The following is an 18131-nucleotide window of genomic DNA, read 5'->3' as shown; positions in this document are numbered from 1 at the left end:
ATAACCACCGCTGGGGGTTAAAAGGGCTGATTGGTGAGTACCTGGAGATGGATAGGGATTGGCCTCAGGCTGGGGAGTGCTGAGAGGTGCTGGGAGAGAGAAAGCTGGGGTAGAGAGGCAGGAACTACAGGAGTCCCCCATACAAAGGAGCTTTCACCCCAAGCAGCCTGCAGGGGCTGGAGGGAGAAGGGCTGCCCCACTCCCCATGGATTGGGACTGCAAGATGCTGCAGTTAATGATGCCATCTTAGTCTGCCCCTCCCTGCTCCTCTTTCTTCTTCATCTTTGTGATGAAGCCAAACTGCAGAACTAAAAGGAAGAGGGCAGCCTGTCTGCTGGCCCCTCTCTTTGCCCTGCTCAGCAACTGGGTGGAGATCTGCTTGGGTGCCCACAAGCGCATCTGTGACTACCAGTGGCCTGTAGCATTGGCATCTGGTTCTCCCTCCTGGAGGTCATCACTCACCTGGCCATTGTCAGCAACGTGTGCTGAGGGGGCAGAGGGGCATGAGGAGGCTGCAGGTGGAGTAAGGGAATTGGGGGAGAACTCATTTGGGTGTTGCAGGATGCAGCATGATGAGGGGAGCAGCAGTGCTCAGACTGGCTCTGCCTGTGCAGAAGGTGCAGCTCCAGCCGTGGGCAGTGGGCAGCTGTCATGCTCTGGGCCTTGCTTGGCAATAACTGGGGGAAGAGAACAGCTGTCTGCTGTCCCAGACCAGTGTCATGTCTGGTATGTCAGGCTGAGGGCAAGGAGAAGCAGAAAGCCACCTCAGAAGCACAGGGCATGAAGGAGGGTAGGGATGGGGTGTCCCCCAGCTGCAGGATCTGCTGCAGCACATCTCCCTGCTTCCAGGCCTTCCTCATAGCCTTCACCTCTGATTTTCTGCCCCATGCATACTACAGGTACATCCACAACAGCAGCTTCAACATGAACTTCACCTTGGTGCACGCACTGTGGGACTTTGTCCTGCAGAGCAACACCTAAACAGCTGGGAGCCTGCTCCTGCCTTGGCTGGCTCCTCCTTCCTTAGCTTTGGCTCTTGCCTTTCTCTGCCTCTGCCACAGCAAACGTTCTGTTCAGCAGAGCAACTTTTGGCCAAATCCACATTGTCCAATCATTTCCTTGAGGTCCTGGGAGCCCTCACTCATGCCAGGGCTGGGTGTGTGCTGGACATGTCTGTGTGCAGGGCAGTGGGGAGGGCCACGGGACACCACGGGGCACTTTTGTTCAGAATAAACTGCCCTGGAGACAGGTTACCTGTGGGACTTGGGTCCCAGAAGAAGCCGGCTGAGGGCTGGTTCTGCTGTGCTCTGGCATGCCAGGTTGGGAACAGGAGTAACTGCTGGGAAGCTGAGTCAGTACCTGCTGCACTTTGCTCCCTCAGATAGAGCATTCATGGACCAGGAGAGCAGCCTGACCTTGACTTAGTGGCAGCTGCTGGCTGCATGCTCGGGTTTCATCATTACCTTTGAGGTACCAGTTGCTGAGTCCAACTGGGTGGCCCAGGGTGTGGGGCTGGGGTAGGGTAAGGACTCACCATGGCAGCCAACTCACACCTCCCATCCACTTCCAGCATCTGGGTTTTGTTGCTGGTTGTGACTGCATGGCTGGTACCCGGCATTCCTGAGGCTGTGGAGGTTAAGATGAAGCATGAACAGTACCTGGCCACAGGCTCTGGCTGTGGAGTGGCTGAGCAAGAGGGACCATGGCTGGTGCCTCCCCTTCCTGCCTTACACCAGCAGCATCCCTGGCACCAGCTACCCGTAGGCAAGCAGGTAAGTGTTTCCACAGCCCCCTGCCCCTTTCCTGCTCTCACCCCTTTCTTCGACCCGCTGCTTGCCATAGCAAAAGCTCAGGCATACAAACTTCTAGTCTTTGAATGCCTGGCTGAACCCATCCCAGTATGGGCTGTCTTGGATCTCACCCCACCAGCAGAAATAATACCCACCACACTCCAAGCTGTTTCAGGTTTTATTTTAGAATTTATAAAATTCCAGTGTCATCCATACTCAGGAGCCTTTTTACATGTTTGCATATAGTCTCCAAATTCCAAAGTTAAGGCCAAGGGATCATTGCTATGGAAACATACAATATGGAAGACGTCAAAGAGAAGAAATGGACACATGCCACAGTCTGCTGCAGAAGGAGGGTGGTGGGGGGACAGTACTAGGTACAATCACTTTGTGACCTTCTTTAGAGTGGAAGGTTGGGCTGTGGGGCATAAGCCCAAGGCAGTGGATGCCCTGGATGTAACTCAAGCCTTGCTGTGCAACTGGTGAGGGCATGGGGGCATAAAGAGGAGGGGGTGATAGGCTTGGTGATGCAGGGCAGACCTAAGCTACAGGGTATTAACCATTTCCTGACAGATGCAGATGGGAAGGTACCTCCCCTAATTCTCCTTCTCCCGTGCTGGAGGCAAGGCCACCCTGTCCTTCAGGGGCAACCAGGCACCCCACAATGGGCCATGGTCTGTTTCACTCCGTTCTCAGACTAAAGGAGAGCACTGTGAGGTTTTGGTTTGACTTCTGCATAGCAGTCTCTGTCAAGAAGAGCTGGAGCAGGAAGGAAAAGCATCAGCATGTTCAGCCTGTCCCAAGGAGGGAAAGGCAAGGTGGCTGGGCTCAGCCTGCCTGTTGTGCTCTGTCAGTAGCACTAGAGAAGAGAGGCTAGGGACTCCTGCTTGTCCAAGAACTGAAGCAGCTGGGACAGAGGAATGGCTCAGACTACAAGCTCTGTAGGACCGATGCTGGGGCATACAAAAACCCCATGCCTCCCTTCACAAAGATGTGGTTTTCCTCTCACTTGCTGGAGGAGCTCAGACACAACACCCTTTGAGCAAGCTGTGGCAGGGCCCAGGTGCAAGCAGCCCCAAGTACAGATTGTGGATCACCCTCTACCACATGATGGAGGTCTCAGGAAGGCTCAGCACACACATCAACCCCCAGTGCTGTTGGAGCAGAAGCTTAGCTCACACAACCTCTGCAGGCCATGGCTACGGCACAGTTGCACCCGCAGCCTTGGGGCCAAGCCTTGTGCTAGCTCATGCGCTCCTACGGATTCACAGCCTGCCTCAGCACCACCATGCTCTGCTTCCCTCTGGAGCAGCTCTCACAGCTGTGCGGAGACACAAGGCTCCTCTTGCTTCTGCTATGGCTGCCCAGGTGACAGCTTGAGTAGCTGCTAACCCATGGCCATTGAGAGGCCCCCATCGTATTGATGTTTGAGGTAGAAAGAAGGCAAAAAGGAACGGTGTGACTGCTGCTCGTGCTGAGCTGCTGCAGCACTCACAGTGGGCTACAGCTTCTCCAGGCTCTGCATCCCACCAGCTGCTCCTGATCCAGTCACTGCAGCAACCCTGGCCGAGCCAAACCTGTCCCATCCAGCCACACTGCCATGTGCTGGCTCTCCTGCCTGCTCACACTGCTAGGAAGGGGGAACAAGGAGTGGGGTCTGTCATCAAGCACTGGAAGACCGGTCAAGCGTGCAGGCTGGGGTTGTGCTTGGTGTGGCGCAGGGACACGCGCTCACTGGTGTTTTCCTGATCAGGGTAGACATACGTTGTTCTGGCCCCTTCCATCTCTGTTGTCTCTACAGCCTATTGAAGGTTTTGTTTCTTTAAAAAGCAGATTTCTGACCTTATATTTTAAGCTCTCCCCACAGTCAGCTATCAGCATTAAATGAATTTTTGGCAGTTAAAAGGAAAAAAAGTTGATTGCACTCTACAAAGGTAAGGTAAGGCCTGGGATAAACACAAAGGAAAGAGGGCAAACATTTTGGCTTTAGAAAGTCAAGGAAATTTATTTCCTGAGGTCATGAGACAGGAAGTAGATTCCTAGCCACAGTAAAGGAGGTCTCCTAATGAAGGCGAGAATGCCTAGTCAGACATGCTCAAGAGCAGATTGCTCTGCTAGCGCTTGGGAAGCTGCAAATCTTAGCCACTTGAAGTCAATTATGAAGGTTCTAACAAAAACACACACATTTAGTGTTTGAATCTGAGTGGAAGTCTTGTTCCAAAGGAGGAAAGAATATCCATCAAGAGATGAGGGTGGGTCCTAGACACGGTGATTAGCTGAGGGGAGCAGGATGGGGTCTAGCACTCCAGACACCATTAGGAGACCTCTTGGGACAATTGATATGTGCTCCAGCCGCTGGGTCAGATTTCAGACAGGAAGTATTTGTGGCAGGTTAGTGTCAGGTCAGCGGGCTGGAGGAGTTTCTGCTTCCAGGTCATTATCGTTTGGGTCCCCAGGGAAGAGTCTTGGGGGCCACTTGAGCCCCAAAGCTGGGGAAGTCTTCGGAACTGCTCATATCAGGGGCCTAGAGCAAACAAAAAGGGAACAAGTTAAGCTCCTGCCCTGCTGCGAACTTACACCAAGAGGCCCTGAGCTAAGCAGCATCGTTGATATCCCAGGAGGAGAGACAATTGGGAAGACAAAGAGGATCACTGTGGCCCCAGAACAGCTAGAGGTGACAGTGAGGAGGGTGAAGATAAGGTGCAAAGGGCTCCAAAGGTCCCAGCTCAGTAACTGAGACACAGGAGCAAGGTCAGTCCAGCCCTGCAGCAGCACTGGGGCAGCTGAGGATGAGCTACCACATGTCCCAACTCAGAGCTGCAAACACTGAGCCAGCGACTGAGCTGCAGCAAGAGTCTCAAGTCCCAGGCTCTATCCCTACACCTAAAAATAACACAACCTGGCAGGACACTTTCTGGTAAAGATCCCCCATTCCCTAACAGCTCCACAGTGGTGTAGTCAGAGTGGACAAGACACTGGGAAAGTGCTTTGAAAGCTGGACAGGAGAGCCCAGGCCTATGCTCAGGCCACAAAGAGCAGCAAAAAGCTGCTTTGTCTGTCACCAAGGAGAGAGGGTGCTCTGTGTCCCCAGCACAGACAGAAGCGTCCCCATACCCTGTGCCCCCAGCCTGCAGCACAAGCAGCACTCACCTTCTCGTTGTTGACGGTGGCCCAGGGGGCATCTCTCACCACAAAGCCCTTGGATGGGGCCTTGGACTCTTCATGTGAGGAGGGCTTCATGTACACCTGCATTGCCTCGTTGTCCACCACATCTGCAAGCTGCAGTAACACAACCAGTGAGGGGGGATCTGGATAGCTCCTCAAACTGGAATAAAATGCCTACCCTTCCATCTCACCACACTGCAACCTGTTCAAGCTCAGCAGCCTGTTCTACAATGACCAAAAATGGTGTATCTGCACTAGTCTGAGGGATACAACTTTTAATTGGTGTAAGCTCCTACAAGGCAAGAGCACGCACATCCTGGGGTGTCCCAGCATTCTCATTCACTGTCCTCTCCTGGACACAAGGGACAGTCCAGCTGGTTTGAGGGACAGCTGCAGTGGAGGCTGACAGCCACCTGCACAGGGCTCAGTTTCTCTAATGCAGTGGAAAAAAAGACCACATGGACATAGTTCAGACATCCTCTGTAGCAGGGGAAGCTCTTGCTAAGCCCCATCACAGATTTGCTGAACACTTACATATTCCTCCTCCAAGTTCAGGATGTGATCAATAGCTTCTTCCACATTCTCAGGGAGTCCTGTCACAGTCACACAGTTGGGGTCAGGAGCTCCACTCTGGGGAAAGCGAATATCTACCTGTAACACAAGGAAAAGCACAAGACTTAGACCTGCACGTCTGAAATGTCAGAGACTCCTCATGACCCTTGTCACTGGAATCACAGATCACTGATGCCCTAATTACTGTCTGTTCACAGACACAAGCCTGTTTCAGATCTTCACAGCTCAGACACTGAGGGGTAAGCAAGTATATAGCTGGCCCCAAAGCTTGCCCAGTTTCCTGTAGGGGAGAGCAGAGCACTCTAGTAAGGACCTAATTTCCAGCAGCCCCTGCTGCTCTCACTCCCGGAGGCTCACTGTTTTCTGGGCACCTCTGCAGCAGCGGCAGGAGAGCGGCTGCATTTCCAGACAGTGTCCTCACACTGCTGCAAGCATTTTTACCACTGAGCCATCACTACAAAGCACAATAAGCTTTCTGTGTTTGCCACAAAATAATCCTGGCTGACAATCGTTTTATAGAGCTGGCCTAGTGCATCCCATACACAAGCACTGTGCCCTCTCACACCCTGCCTTTCAGATGGATGCCAGAAATCTAAACAGGACAGGACCAAACCCAAAGGCTGCTCATTTGGGAACCAGTTTGTTTCAGTAATTGAGCCCAGCCAAAATGCAAGTCTCCAAAATCCCATCCCTCAGTATTCACATTCACTGCTGCCCTTGCAGTAAAGCCTGCTGCTGATGCAATACATTATCAGGGCAGAGGTCCCTGACCTTCCCGGAGCCAGCTGATGTTGCCACCTCTGCAGCCCTGAGAATACACCATGATTCCCAAAGTCAAGGGGATCCACAGTGGCCTAGAGAAAAGCCAGAGGAATTCCCTGAGTTCAGCTCAAATAGCTGGGGGGGGGTCTGGGGACAGCCTCCTCACAGAGCCTCCCAGCAAGAGGCCTGGTTGCCCACTTCCAGTAATCAGAGTAGCTCTGCCTCTCTCAAGATCAAATGGGACCCTGTCCGCAAGAAACCCAAGAAAAGGGCTCCAGAGAGGGACAGAGCCCAGTGCTAATCCAGAGCACCAAGGAAGCATTCTCAGGTTCCAGTTCTGTCTGGGTTCCAGCAAAACAGGAAAAGCTCTTGGCCTGGCTCCCAGAGAAAAATAACTCAGAGCTGAGGTGTGAGGATGCTTTAGCTGGTGTCTAGCTACAGTGTCCAGACAGCCTGGCTGCCCTGGGCATACCAGGGTGCCCTGGGCCAGGGATGCAGCTCATATGCTGGGGGAGTTGAAGGTGAGCAGGGCCGCACTGGCATTTCTTTCATGTCTGTTCTAACTGAAGATGCTGAAAAGGCACAAGACACAAGAACCACAAGATGTGAGCCTCATTCATCACCAAGCTCTTTACACAGGAGTACGTGGCTGCCCAGGCCCAGCCTGGCACTGACCTGTGTGGCACTGCCCTGCTGCTCACCTTGAACTCATCCATGATTTTGCGGATAGCTTTTCCACGTGCACCAATGATGCGTGCATGAACACGATGGTCCAGAGTCACATCCTCGGAAACCATCTGCTCCAGCTCACCCACGATCTTCATGATGGCATCCCGGGCAGCCTCAGCATTCTTCTCATAGCCAGTAATGGTGATCTGGTCTTGGGCCTGGGGCACAGAAATGTGTGAGACCAAGCTCATAAGCAGCTGAGCAAGCTTTCTCCCTGCTAACCCCCTTTACCCTGCACCTTATCCAAAAGCAGTGGAGAGAGTATAGAACTCTTGAGAAGATGCTCAGAGACAACCACTAGCCATCCTTGCACTCTGTCTGATCTCTCACCTGGCTTTCATCATCTTTGTCAGGGAACTGGATGTTGACCTCATGCTCTGTGCGTATCTGAGTGATCACTGCTCCCTTCCTCCCAATGATTTTAGGGTGGTACTTGGGATCTACAGTGACTGTCAGTTTGAAGCTTCGTAGGGCCTGGAAAAGGAGAAGCAGAGTGAGAACAATGAACACACTGTGGCTGTTCCAGTGATGTCCACTTAAGTCACAGCATTTCCTTCTGGCATCTGAGATCCATGGAACAGATTTTGCAGGGCTACGCCTGAGCACCCAAGCCATCCATCCACTGGAGCCTTGTGCTTTTGCCAAGTTCAGAAGGAAATTGCTAACAGCAAACAACCACCCAACTCATCCCTAACCTATTATTCAGGGCTATGATAAGGATAAGGATATGAGGATAGGCAGAGAGACACTGGCAGCACAGTGAGGTTCCCACCCGCAAGTGTCTCAAAAGTACATGAAGGTGTGAGAAAGACCTGGTCAGTCCAAAGCCACGTTCCCAAACTCTGTCTGTTCATGGTAAATGAGCTGCATTTGAGTAACCCATTTATGACCATTCCACACCCACAGAGCAGCTAAGGGTGCCCCTAAAAGATGAGGTGTTCCAGGAGTCTTCACCCAGAGGCTGAGGCCATGTTTGGCTGGAAGGAAGGAGGAGAGGCACAGGCCTTACCCGATCCTCTTGTTCAGCTTGCAGCTCCTTCACTCTTTCCAGGAGCCCAACCTTGGCACGGTCCAGGTTGGTAGCCAGCCCAGTGATTGTGATGATATCTGACTGCAGCTCAGGAGCAGGCACCTGGATGTTCACCTGAATAACAAGTAGTGATTATCATTTTGTATCACTGCTCATTCTGCATCGCTTGTGATTCCTCTGACTGCAAGCTAGCATCTCACTGGTCTCACCTGACACCAAGACCAGCTCCCACCCCGGCAGCCTAAAAACCACAGAATGGCTGAGGTTATAAAGGACCTCTGGAGGTCACCAAGCTGGCCACCTGGAGTCAGTTGCCTGGCACCATTTCTAGATGGTTTTTCAATAAAAGTATTTTTCTTCATCCCCTGTACTGCCCTAGAGAGGCCAGGAAACAAATATATTTTCAACAACACTGACTGCAGCCAACCTGCATCAGCCCCAGAGGCTCTGGAGAATTCTCCTGAATGAGTAGGCACAGCAGAGCTGTTTCCCAGGGCCGAGGAGAAAAACAACTCTCATACTGATGAGGAATTCCCTGCAGATACCAAACAAGTCATGCAACACTCACAACAACATCAACACCGATCGTACAAACGTACCAAGCCCTGGATCTAGGGTCCAAAACACAAAGGGATCATTTTCCTATTATGGAGCCTTGGATTGCACAGCAGACCTGAGTATGTTGTAACTGTCCAAACCTCCGACACGGTCACTTACAAATTCTCCAGGACAGAGGAGATGGAAGGAAGAGTAACAACTTACTTCAAACTCATCCATCATTTTGCGGATCCCACTTCCTTTCTGGCCTATGATGTAACGGTGAAGATCAAAGGGAACTTCCACCTCAATGGTGACAGGAACCAAAGCCTGCAGGGGATGGAGCATGGTTTACCAGTGGAAAAACTTCTCCTGTCTTCTAGCTTGCCATATAGTTGCCCAAAAGAACATCTTGCTGAACAGAGGTACATTCCCTTGTAGTCAGGATACAAATTTGACAGGAAGAGAGGACAGCTGGGAACACCAAAATGACATGATGCATGTTTTCGAAAAAAGCCATCTGAAACCCCACCTGTGGGACAAGTTGTTTTCACATCCTTGGCTTTAGTCTAGCAGAGACTTGCAAAACAGCACTACAGAAGCACAGCAAGGTCTGCTGAACCTGGAATGACTCAGCCTCAACCAGACTCCTCCTCTTCCCAGCTGTGCTCCGTAAAACAATCATGTCATACACTTATAGCTATTGGGGCTGCTTACAAGCACTAGTAATTGCAAAGTGAAGCACTATGATTCAAGCTTCCAGGCTAAGACACAAAGAAGAGTGGCTTCTCTTGAGCAGTGCAGACCCCCTCTATAGCCAGCATCACTGACCACTTGCATTGCAGCTGGACTGAGCAGCTTTTACTACCACCACCAAAAATTACATCCAAGCATCACCACCTTAACAGGCTGAGAAAGCCACACACCTGGAGCGCTTCCTTTGCTGCCTCACACTTCTCCCTGCGGCCAGAGATGATGATGATATCACACTTCTTTGGAGAGCTGGGATCTGTGTCCTTCCCTTCCTTGCCTTCCCCACTTTCCTCACCATTCTCCTGCACAGCTGGCTCCACAACAGGGGCTGAAAACATGGAAAGTCTTGTGTTCAATGCACTGAGCCCCCTCCTTGCTTATCATCTCCCTCCTCCAGATCCTAAGGCTCAGCCACCAGTGAGAGCTCAGAGAGACCTCACTAAGTCCATAGAGCCTTTTAAGTCAGGGTAAGTCCTTGTTGTCCCATTGTACTCTACAATGATAACATGTTCACAACACCCAGTTCACGCTGCAGTTTGACCTTCTGAAACCATCCCCCTTCCCAAGAGGACAAGGTTGATGCTAAGCCCAGATTCAAGGACACTGCAGGAACACCAGGGATCAGTTCTCTCCATACATTTTAAGTAGAACATGCCCACTGGTACAGAGTGTAGGCTACACTACACTTATTTAATAATCTCAACTACCATCCAAACATACATCCACAGGTATACCTGGGGTTTCCTCCCTGTCAGGGAATTTGATCTGAACACCATAGTCCCGGGTGATCTGTTGGATTCGGGATCCTTTGGGGCCCATAATGGAGCGGTGGAACTTTTGTGGAATGGTGCATTCGATTGTCACTTGAGCTTCCTGTGGGAAAGCAGAGTTGCTCTATTGTGATACAGCCTCTTTCACACCAGAAAACAGGATATTTGTGCATGGTGAAATCCAAAATGGACACTGAGAGGAGTCAGAAAAGATAACAGTGGCTGACGGGAAGAACTGAAAATTTCCTAGAATCATTCCTCTCTGAGAAGAGCAGAGGATTTAAAGAAGGTTTCCTTCAACTCAGGACATTAAAGGCTGCCAAGAGCAAAGCTTAAACTCTTTAATACCCTGAAGAGGAGGAAGCATTAGAAGAAATGAAAAAAAATAAAGATAGAAGGGAATAAAGCGTCAAGGTCTGACACTTGACTGCTTCCAAAAGCCAGTATTCACAGTGCAGGAAACCCCTGAAAGCAATCACTGCCAAAGGCCAGACAGAACGCACAGGAAGGCTCCAATCTTTTAATGTCTAGATGTATATCAAGGAGTGGTCTCCTACTTCCACCCCTAAAAACCAAGAAGACTGTCAGAGGAGGAAATTCATTCCTACAGCATTGCCATTTTGGAGCCAGCTGCTACCCCCAGACCAGGATCTGAAGTCTGCAGACCCTGTATGTTGACAGCAAAGGTTCAAATCCAAGAACTACCATGGGACTTGTTCACATAAAGCTTGGTCATACAGCAAGTTCAAGGAGGACACTGCTGAAGGAACAGAGTGCAGAAGAAACAGTTTTTCTACAACATACCAGGTCCTCGATGATCTCCTGGATGCGTTTCTTGGCTGCCTCCACACAATCCTTGGCTCCCTTGAGGGTGACTTTATCGCTCTGGGTACCAGAACGCGGGAAGCTGACCATCACACCACCATATTCATCTGCAATCTCACGGAGAACTTGTCCTCGACGGATGACAAAGTGGCGGTGGTGTTTGGGGTCAACCACCATGGAGTCTTCAACCACGTTATCCTGCCAACATACAACAGCCAGTCAACCCTACCTGTCCTGGTGATGGGCACAAGTTGGCTGCACTCAAGAGCAATCAGTTTACAACCTCACTCCAAGGTAAGAAAGGAACTTCCTGAGCTCCCACGAAGGGCAGCAAATGGTTTTAGGACAAGCAGCTCCTTCATGGTGACTCATTAACACCTTGCCACAGCGAGAGACAAGAAAGTAGAAAAAGTTCATACCAAGTTCTTGATGAGGGCCTCCAGCTCTTTCTGTGCCTCTTTGACAGCCTCCTCTGTTCCCATGATAGTGATCAGTTCCTGATCTTTGTCCTCAGAGGTGGGGAAGATGATGCGGGCCCCTGTGTTGTCTCGCACCTTACGGATGTTGCCACCACCCTTACCGATAAGGAATTTGTGGTACTCTGGCTTTGCACGGAGGTCCACAGTATAACTCTTTGTTTGCTGAAAGGAGCCAGAGACCCATGGAACATGTCAATATATAGAAAATATCCATCAGCACCAACAGTCAGCATGTAGATATATTACCTGCATCCACATGCAGAGGGCTGCAAAAGCAAGGTAGATGCAGTGCACCATTGAAAGTAAAAAAGGTATACAATGACTTAAATTAAAGACACTACCCCAAAGATGTTCTCAGGGCCAAAAAACTAACTGTACACTCAGCACGACCAGTGAGAATATAAGTAGAGCCTTCCCTAGGAGAAGGGTCTGACCCACACAAAAAGCAACACAATCATTTGCTAACTGACTACTGCAAGCCAGGCTCACAGAGGGAATCAACCAATTCCCAGGGAGAACTTGTTCACAAGCTGACCCCAGAAAGCTTGCTATTAAAATGACCAGTCTGCCACGACTCAGAGCAAGGTCTTGTAACCAGAAGTTCTCACATCTGAATATATGCAGTGAAATGGAAGAACTGGAGTTGAAATGCAGAGATCATGAAAAAAGTGAAGGCCATCTACAGAGTAAACTGCTTCAGAGAAGTGCAGCTAGCTACCCAAGAACATTCAAATCACAGGAACAGGGAGCCTTAACTTTGACTGTATCATCAGTCTGGCCAGAGATGCTTTACAGACAGTTCTTCTATTTATGAGAGAAGAGCTCATTGTCACAAGGATGGAAGTACAGCTTTCTTTTAATCATCCAAACTGTACTCAGATCCCTCAAAAGAGGATTTGTTCAATTGATGCCAAAGGCTTCCATGCAGAAAAGAGGGAACCACTTCAACCTCCAAAAAGAAACAGCTGGTCAAACCAACCTGTTCCTTCCCCTGTAAGGCAAGGCTCACCTTCTCCTCTGCCAGATGTAGCAGCTGTTTCTTGGCCTTCTCCACATCCTGGGCTGGGCCCCTGATGGTCACAGTGTCACTGCCAGAGCCCTCTGTAGGGAAGTGGATGTGGACTCCACCACATTCCTCCATAATGGAGCGGATGAAGCGGCCTTTGGTGCCAATGAGGGAATTGTGGAGTTTGGAAGGAATAGAGACTTCCACCTCTGTGATGTTGGCCTAAGCAAGGACAGTACTGGGTGTTAGTCAAGCTGTAGGAACATGTTTGCACAGACTCTGCTTGCCCTCTAACTCCCATATTGCCAGGAGCTCTGCAAAGAGAGTGTGAGAAATGCCTGACCAGAGGGAATTGGGATTGGCCACTCCTAACATGTGGGCCGACAAGAGTCAACAGTCTGACATCTATATTTGTCTCCCCACTGCTGCACCCCACTGCAAGCACTTCTATATTTTTATCTCCTGTAACTCCTATATTTATGTTTTAAAGTCCCTAATCTGCCACAGGCCAGTTGTTTCACTTACCAGCTCCTTTTGGATAGCCAAAATTCTGTGGCGAGCAGCCTCACAGTTTGCTCTTTTGCCTGTGATAACAATTGTCTCTGAGTTGCTGTTCTCAGCTGGGAGATCTATTTTGGTGTTGCTTTCTTCACGGATCTGAAAAAAAAAAAATCTCAGCAAAATCATTTGAGAGGTGTCCCATGTCAGATAAAAAGGCCTTGGAGGTTTTATTTTACATTACCAATGAGCAGGGGAGACCAGTGAATGAGATTTTGCTGCAGGAAGTCACCACAATAAGCAGTGAAGACAGGAAAGATATCTCACCTTCTTAATGTTGGCACCTCCTTTCCCTATAATGTTCTTGTGGAATTGTTTGAAGATGGGAACAGAAATAGAAAAGCTGTTTTCAACCTAAGAGAGAGAGGAAGGGAGAATTGAAGGTTACACCATTCTGGCAAGTGAGGCCCCATCCCAGGAACTTGATAAACAAGCTTCTGATAACAGGCTTAGACCCGAGGAATTCTCCATATGGGACACTTCCAAGATTAAGCAAAGACATGTACCCTCTCCTATAGCCCTTAAATAACAGGTATTACTTGCTCAATACACATGGAATCATGTCCACAGTTCCCTCATCTTGAGGTGTGTCAGCCCTAGACAAGCTCTGCTCTACTCCAGGGTTATCCAGGCCTGGAAGAGAGAACAGCAGATGAAGTCTGCCTTACCAGGTCTGCCACCATCTTTTGCATGTACTTGGTGCACTTCTCCACCTCGTTTTTGGGACCTCTGAGTTGGACAATGTCACTCTTGTGTGCAGGGTCTGGGAAGTTGATGATAACCTGCAGGAAATTGGTCACTTATGGTCAACTCAAACGAATACAAGAATTGTCATGTCAGGTATATGCAAAGGTTGGGGGGATCCTGCACATCTCCTTTCCCATGTGGAAGCGGGTAACCACGTGAGCAGTCTCTGGCCAGAAGAACCACCTTCTCACATGTATTAGATTTATGAGCAGACACATTATCAGTTACATATTTCTCATAGTCACAGAGACACTACATTCATGACTTTACTGACCCTGTGTCTATTACTGATGTAGGAAATATGTCCTCTGAATCCCCTATCTCCTAGAAAGGCTTACCTCTGGGAATTTCTCCCGGATTTCCCGGATCCGCTCTCCCTTCTGCCCAATGATGGTCCGGTGGAATTTCTGCTCAATGATTAGGTCCTTGGTGCGTTCATTTTCCTGTAGAAAACAGAGTTTGCATGGAGTGTTCAGCAGGAGAGTCACATAACTGTAATTACCAGCTTGCTGCCCGACAGCTTACTTGGCATCAGTGTTTTCCTCCAGACATAATTCACTCTAGGTTGACAGAAAAGGGGATCCAAGGGAATAGAGGAACTCACACTTGTCAGGAGATCCAAGTGCTCAGTGGGCAAGGGGCACGCACCTCTGCCAAGAGGTTACTAGGGAACACAAGAGCTCAAACCCTGTGGCCTCAAAGGGATCACATCCCACTAACCATACGGGAAGCGAGTTCCAGCAGCTCTTTCTTGGCCTGTTGGACCCCCTGTGGGTCTCCTTCAATTCTGATCAGGTTGCTCTTCTCATTGTCCGGGGGAATGCGCACAGACACCTTGTAGAGATCCTTAATCCTGTTAACTGCAAGGCAAGGGCTGTGGTGACACACTCTGCTAGGGCAAGATTTGGAAGCAAAGACACCTTGACTAGAGGCTGTTTAAGAACAGGCTCTGAGGAAAGGCCAGAGGGGTGGAGCTGAATCAGGGGAATGTGCCTCTTCAATCCGGGGTTCGAGCAAGAGTAGATCCATGCTACACAGGAATCTGTACAATTAAATACTACAGCATCTGGAGGCACTAGTTCACTTGCCAGAGCGAGGCATCTGTTTCTTCCCCAGACAGCACTATATTTAGTTTAGAAGATACTCATTCATGTCTAATCCCAAATTCTCTTCTGCAGGGAAACTCACCATGCAGATTTCTACCTCTACCCCCAACCCCAACTGAGTTCTAAAACAAAATTTACATAGACCAATCAGAAAAAAGGAAAATGATAACTCTCCAACCTCCCCAAAACACAAATACTCTGCCAGGACACAACAAAGTAATCTGTTCAACTTTCCAAGACATTAAAGCCATCCCAAGGCCTCACTGCCCATTTATCTTCTTGTGCCAACTTCACTCCAGAAGGGCAGAGGCGATGTAATGGAGGCAGCACCCTGGCTGAGCTGCAGAGCCACAATATCATTGACTAATCACAGAGAATCTGAGCACAGGAAGGATGAGAAAGGAACCCCACTTACTGTTAGCTCCATTCTTGCCAATGAGGTGTCGGTGGAATTTGTGGTCAACATTGATTTCTGCATAATCCATCCGGCTGATCTACAAAGAATTGTACAGAGCTAGGCAGGGCAGGCCCCCTCTGCTGCTGCCTGTGCCCACTGCCAGTGCAGGCACTGACTCCAGCTGCCAGCTACAAGCAGCCTTGCTAGTGAGCAGAGCAGAACACTCTTCTGCTTTGAGCTGAGAGCACCATGCTTGTGAAACTTTTAAAGGGACTTAAATGCCTCTCCAGCTGTGACTGAAAGAGAATCTTTCCTTCTCTGCATCAAAAGACTAAAGATACACTCATGATTTTTTAAGAAAAGCTTCATAACCAAGATTTTTGTTTATCTGTCACACAACTTGCCTTCTGCTAGTTCTGTTAAGCCTCTGAAGATACCCACAGACATGAGCTACACTTCACCTCTGTTCTGTTGCCCCACCTTTCCCCATTTTCTTCTTATACACCATAACTAGTACCACCAACTTACCAGATCCTTGACCATGACTTCAATCTGTTCCTGAGCCACATTCACATCTTCTGTAGGTCCTTCCAAAGTGATTTTGTCTTCTCCTTCAGTGAATTCGATGTGAACCTTGAGACACAAGGCAAGGAGACCACTAAGAATTTTCCAAGACACAAACCAGGTAAATGCTGTCAGTCAGGCCTACACCATCAATCCCTACCACATAGGGTACATGTGATTTTAGAAGCAGGCAACCTACAATTCTGACCATTTCAATGTCATCTAGAGCATAAGGATTCGGTGCTGTCCTGGAGTCTGCAAGGACTTTGGAGAAGTTCCTCACCTAGCCTTTCTCCAGATACCATCTAACTCACAAGAGAGAAGCCTCATTGAGGTCAGCATTTACAGGTTCTACATCAATTCACCAAACACTAACCCATACAGCTTCCCTTGAAGGACTCAATGCTTGAAAGTAATATAGGATGGGAAGTGTTCCAGGCAGCAGAATTTGGGAGTTCCCCTGAATATTTTAAGATATGTGTAATTTCCTCCCTGGTTTTATCCACAGTAAAATACATTTCTCTCTCCACAAAGAGTGAGCTGGATTAAATCACATTCTGCTTCAACTGGTGCTAAGCTTCATCCATACCTTTGGCATCTGCTGAGTTATTTTGGCCAGGTTTTGTCCTTTCTTTCCAATGATGAAACGATGAAGCCAAGAGGGGGCTGAGACCGAGGAGACGGTAAAACTGTTGGCCTGAGAGACAGAGAAGCTGTTTGATGGACAGACCAGAAGAGGCCTTCTCAAAAATTCACTTCCAATTCCCATGCTGCACCCTCCTTACTGAGTTCTAAGCTGCATCCTCTGACAGCAACCACTCCCCTCCACCTATCAGTGCCCAGGGATGTATCTTTGTGGGGCTTTCAAAGCAGTCCTGGCCAATCCTGCCAATACCTTTGCATAGACTTCAGTCAATGCTTGCCCAAGCTTTTCAGGCTCGCCTCGCAGTATCACCGTCTCTGAGCTACTGTCAGTGGGTGGGATCTCGACAGAGACTCCAGTTTTCTCCAAGATCTCCTGCAGGGAATTACCCTTGGGGCCGATGACATACTTGTGCTGGGACTTCTTCACCTCCACAGCGATGGTAGTAGTCTTCTTTTTCTGTAGAAGCAGAGGCACTGAAGCATCAATCACAAGGGAGCAGGGAAGGACAAAAGTGAAAGGAAGAGACACAAGATGCAGTGAAGCTCAGCACCCAGGAAAGATCAAAGCAAAGGTGAGTACAGTTCTGCAGTACCCTAGCATCTGCATCTTTGCGACCTGCCTACAGAAAATCCTATTCTCAAAAATTTACAGTTTATCTGTAAAATTCTGTTTAAGATCCCTGGGACACTACATGGAAGAGACCACATACACACCCTTGCCCTTGCACAATGCCCAGCTGTCCCCAGGCAGTGCTGTAATGCAACACCATGCTATAAGCTGATTATCTGTGTTGAAATTCAGACTGGTATAAATACAGACGTAACCATGAGGAAAAACAGACCAACAACCCACAACAAGGATATTCCCAGTGACACTAGCAATGGAAAATAAACTGAAGTGAAATTTACTTTTCAGCAACTTCTACTCATGTAACAATTTTAATACTGTTAGCTGGCCACACTGTAGCTTTCACACTTCCCTCCTTCCTTTGCAGCACCTGTGAAAACATGCACCCAGAGAGTTCTTTGTGGTCTGCTAATTACCATTACACAAAAAACAGGAGATCTGTCACCTCCACGGCAAAATCACCCCAAGTCCCACTCTGCTGAGCAAGGAAATGGTAAGACCCAGGTCGACATACTGCAAGGGCTGCTGAGCAAGAGCTGACACAAGGGGCATGCAACTGAAGGATGCACAAAAGTAGAAGAAGGGAAGAGGGGCTGTGAGCAGGCGCGGGGAAGATAGGAAGCTCTAGGGACCATCCATACCTTCTCCTCATAGATCTTCTTAACACGAGCCACAGCCTGGGCCAGCTGCTCCTTTTCCCCTGTGAAGACTATCTCTGTCTTGTTAACGCTGGGTGGAGGAATGTTGATGCGTGTCCCTGTCTCCTGCATGAGCTCACTCACCAGCTTGTTGTAAGGGCCAGCAATGAAGGGATGGTACACTTTCTCCACATCCAGCCGCTCCACGGCACGCTTATCCTTGAAGAATCCAAAACAGTCCTCAGTGGAAACTGCTGTTGATACTACCATCTCTCCACATACAACTGAATTCCTAGTGCTGTCTTACTTGACACTCTTGCCCAAGCACCCTTTCCAGTTTGCAGGTTCCATCCTTTTCCATCTACAAATACCGCTGTTCCCAATTTATGACAGTCTCTAATCTCTTGTTTTATCTCAGCTGGCATATAA

The 18131-nt window shown here is 49.2% G+C and overlaps 1 protein-coding gene across 27 annotated transcripts in view; it reads right to left on the bottom strand.

Annotated features, from left to right (window-relative positions):
• HDLBP (high density lipoprotein binding protein) overlaps positions 1–18131 on the bottom strand; it is a 43676-nt gene that overhangs the window by 2706 nt on the left and 22839 nt on the right. For 14 of the 27 annotated variants that reach the window (XM_086844585.1, XM_086844593.1, XM_086844590.1 and 11 more), the window contains 22 exons: positions 17706–17921; positions 16687–16893; positions 16381–16488; positions 15756–15860; positions 15246–15324; positions 14445–14584; positions 14063–14167; positions 13646–13759; positions 13245–13331; positions 12945–13076; positions 12423–12641; positions 11354–11575; positions 10914–11132; positions 10074–10212; positions 9513–9667; positions 8812–8916; positions 8029–8163; positions 7350–7493; positions 6992–7177; positions 5490–5606; positions 4941–5069; positions 1535–1626 (listed from right to left, as the gene is read on the bottom strand). In XM_086844585.1, the coding sequence (XP_086700711.1) occupies positions 1535–1626; positions 4941–5069; positions 5490–5606; positions 6992–7177; positions 7350–7493; positions 8029–8163; positions 8812–8916; positions 9513–9667; positions 10074–10212; positions 10914–11132; positions 11354–11575; positions 12423–12641; positions 12945–13076; positions 13245–13331; positions 13646–13759; positions 14063–14167; positions 14445–14584; positions 15246–15324; positions 15756–15860; positions 16381–16488; positions 16687–16893; positions 17706–17921 (3155 nt within the window). Of the gene's footprint in view, positions 1–1254; positions 1627–3768; positions 4315–4940; positions 5070–5489; positions 5607–6991; positions 7178–7349; positions 7494–8028; positions 8164–8811; positions 8917–9512; positions 9668–10073; positions 10213–10913; positions 11133–11353; positions 11576–12422; positions 12642–12944; positions 13077–13244; positions 13332–13645; positions 13760–14062; positions 14168–14444; positions 14585–15245; positions 15325–15755; positions 15861–16380; positions 16489–16686; positions 16894–17705; positions 17922–18131 lie in introns of those variants that run through there. The other 13 variants (XM_086844600.1, XM_086844611.1, XM_086844607.1 and 10 more) reach the window with 2 other exon arrangements.

Source organism: Cyanistes caeruleus, chromosome 10, assembly GCF_971803275.1.
Source record: "Cyanistes caeruleus chromosome 10, bCyaCae1.hap1.1, whole genome shotgun sequence".
NCBI lineage: Eukaryota > Metazoa > Chordata > Aves > Passeriformes > Paridae > Cyanistes > Cyanistes caeruleus.
The sequence above is the reverse complement of the archived record's forward strand: the minus strand, read 5'-3'. Positions and strand labels throughout refer to the sequence as shown.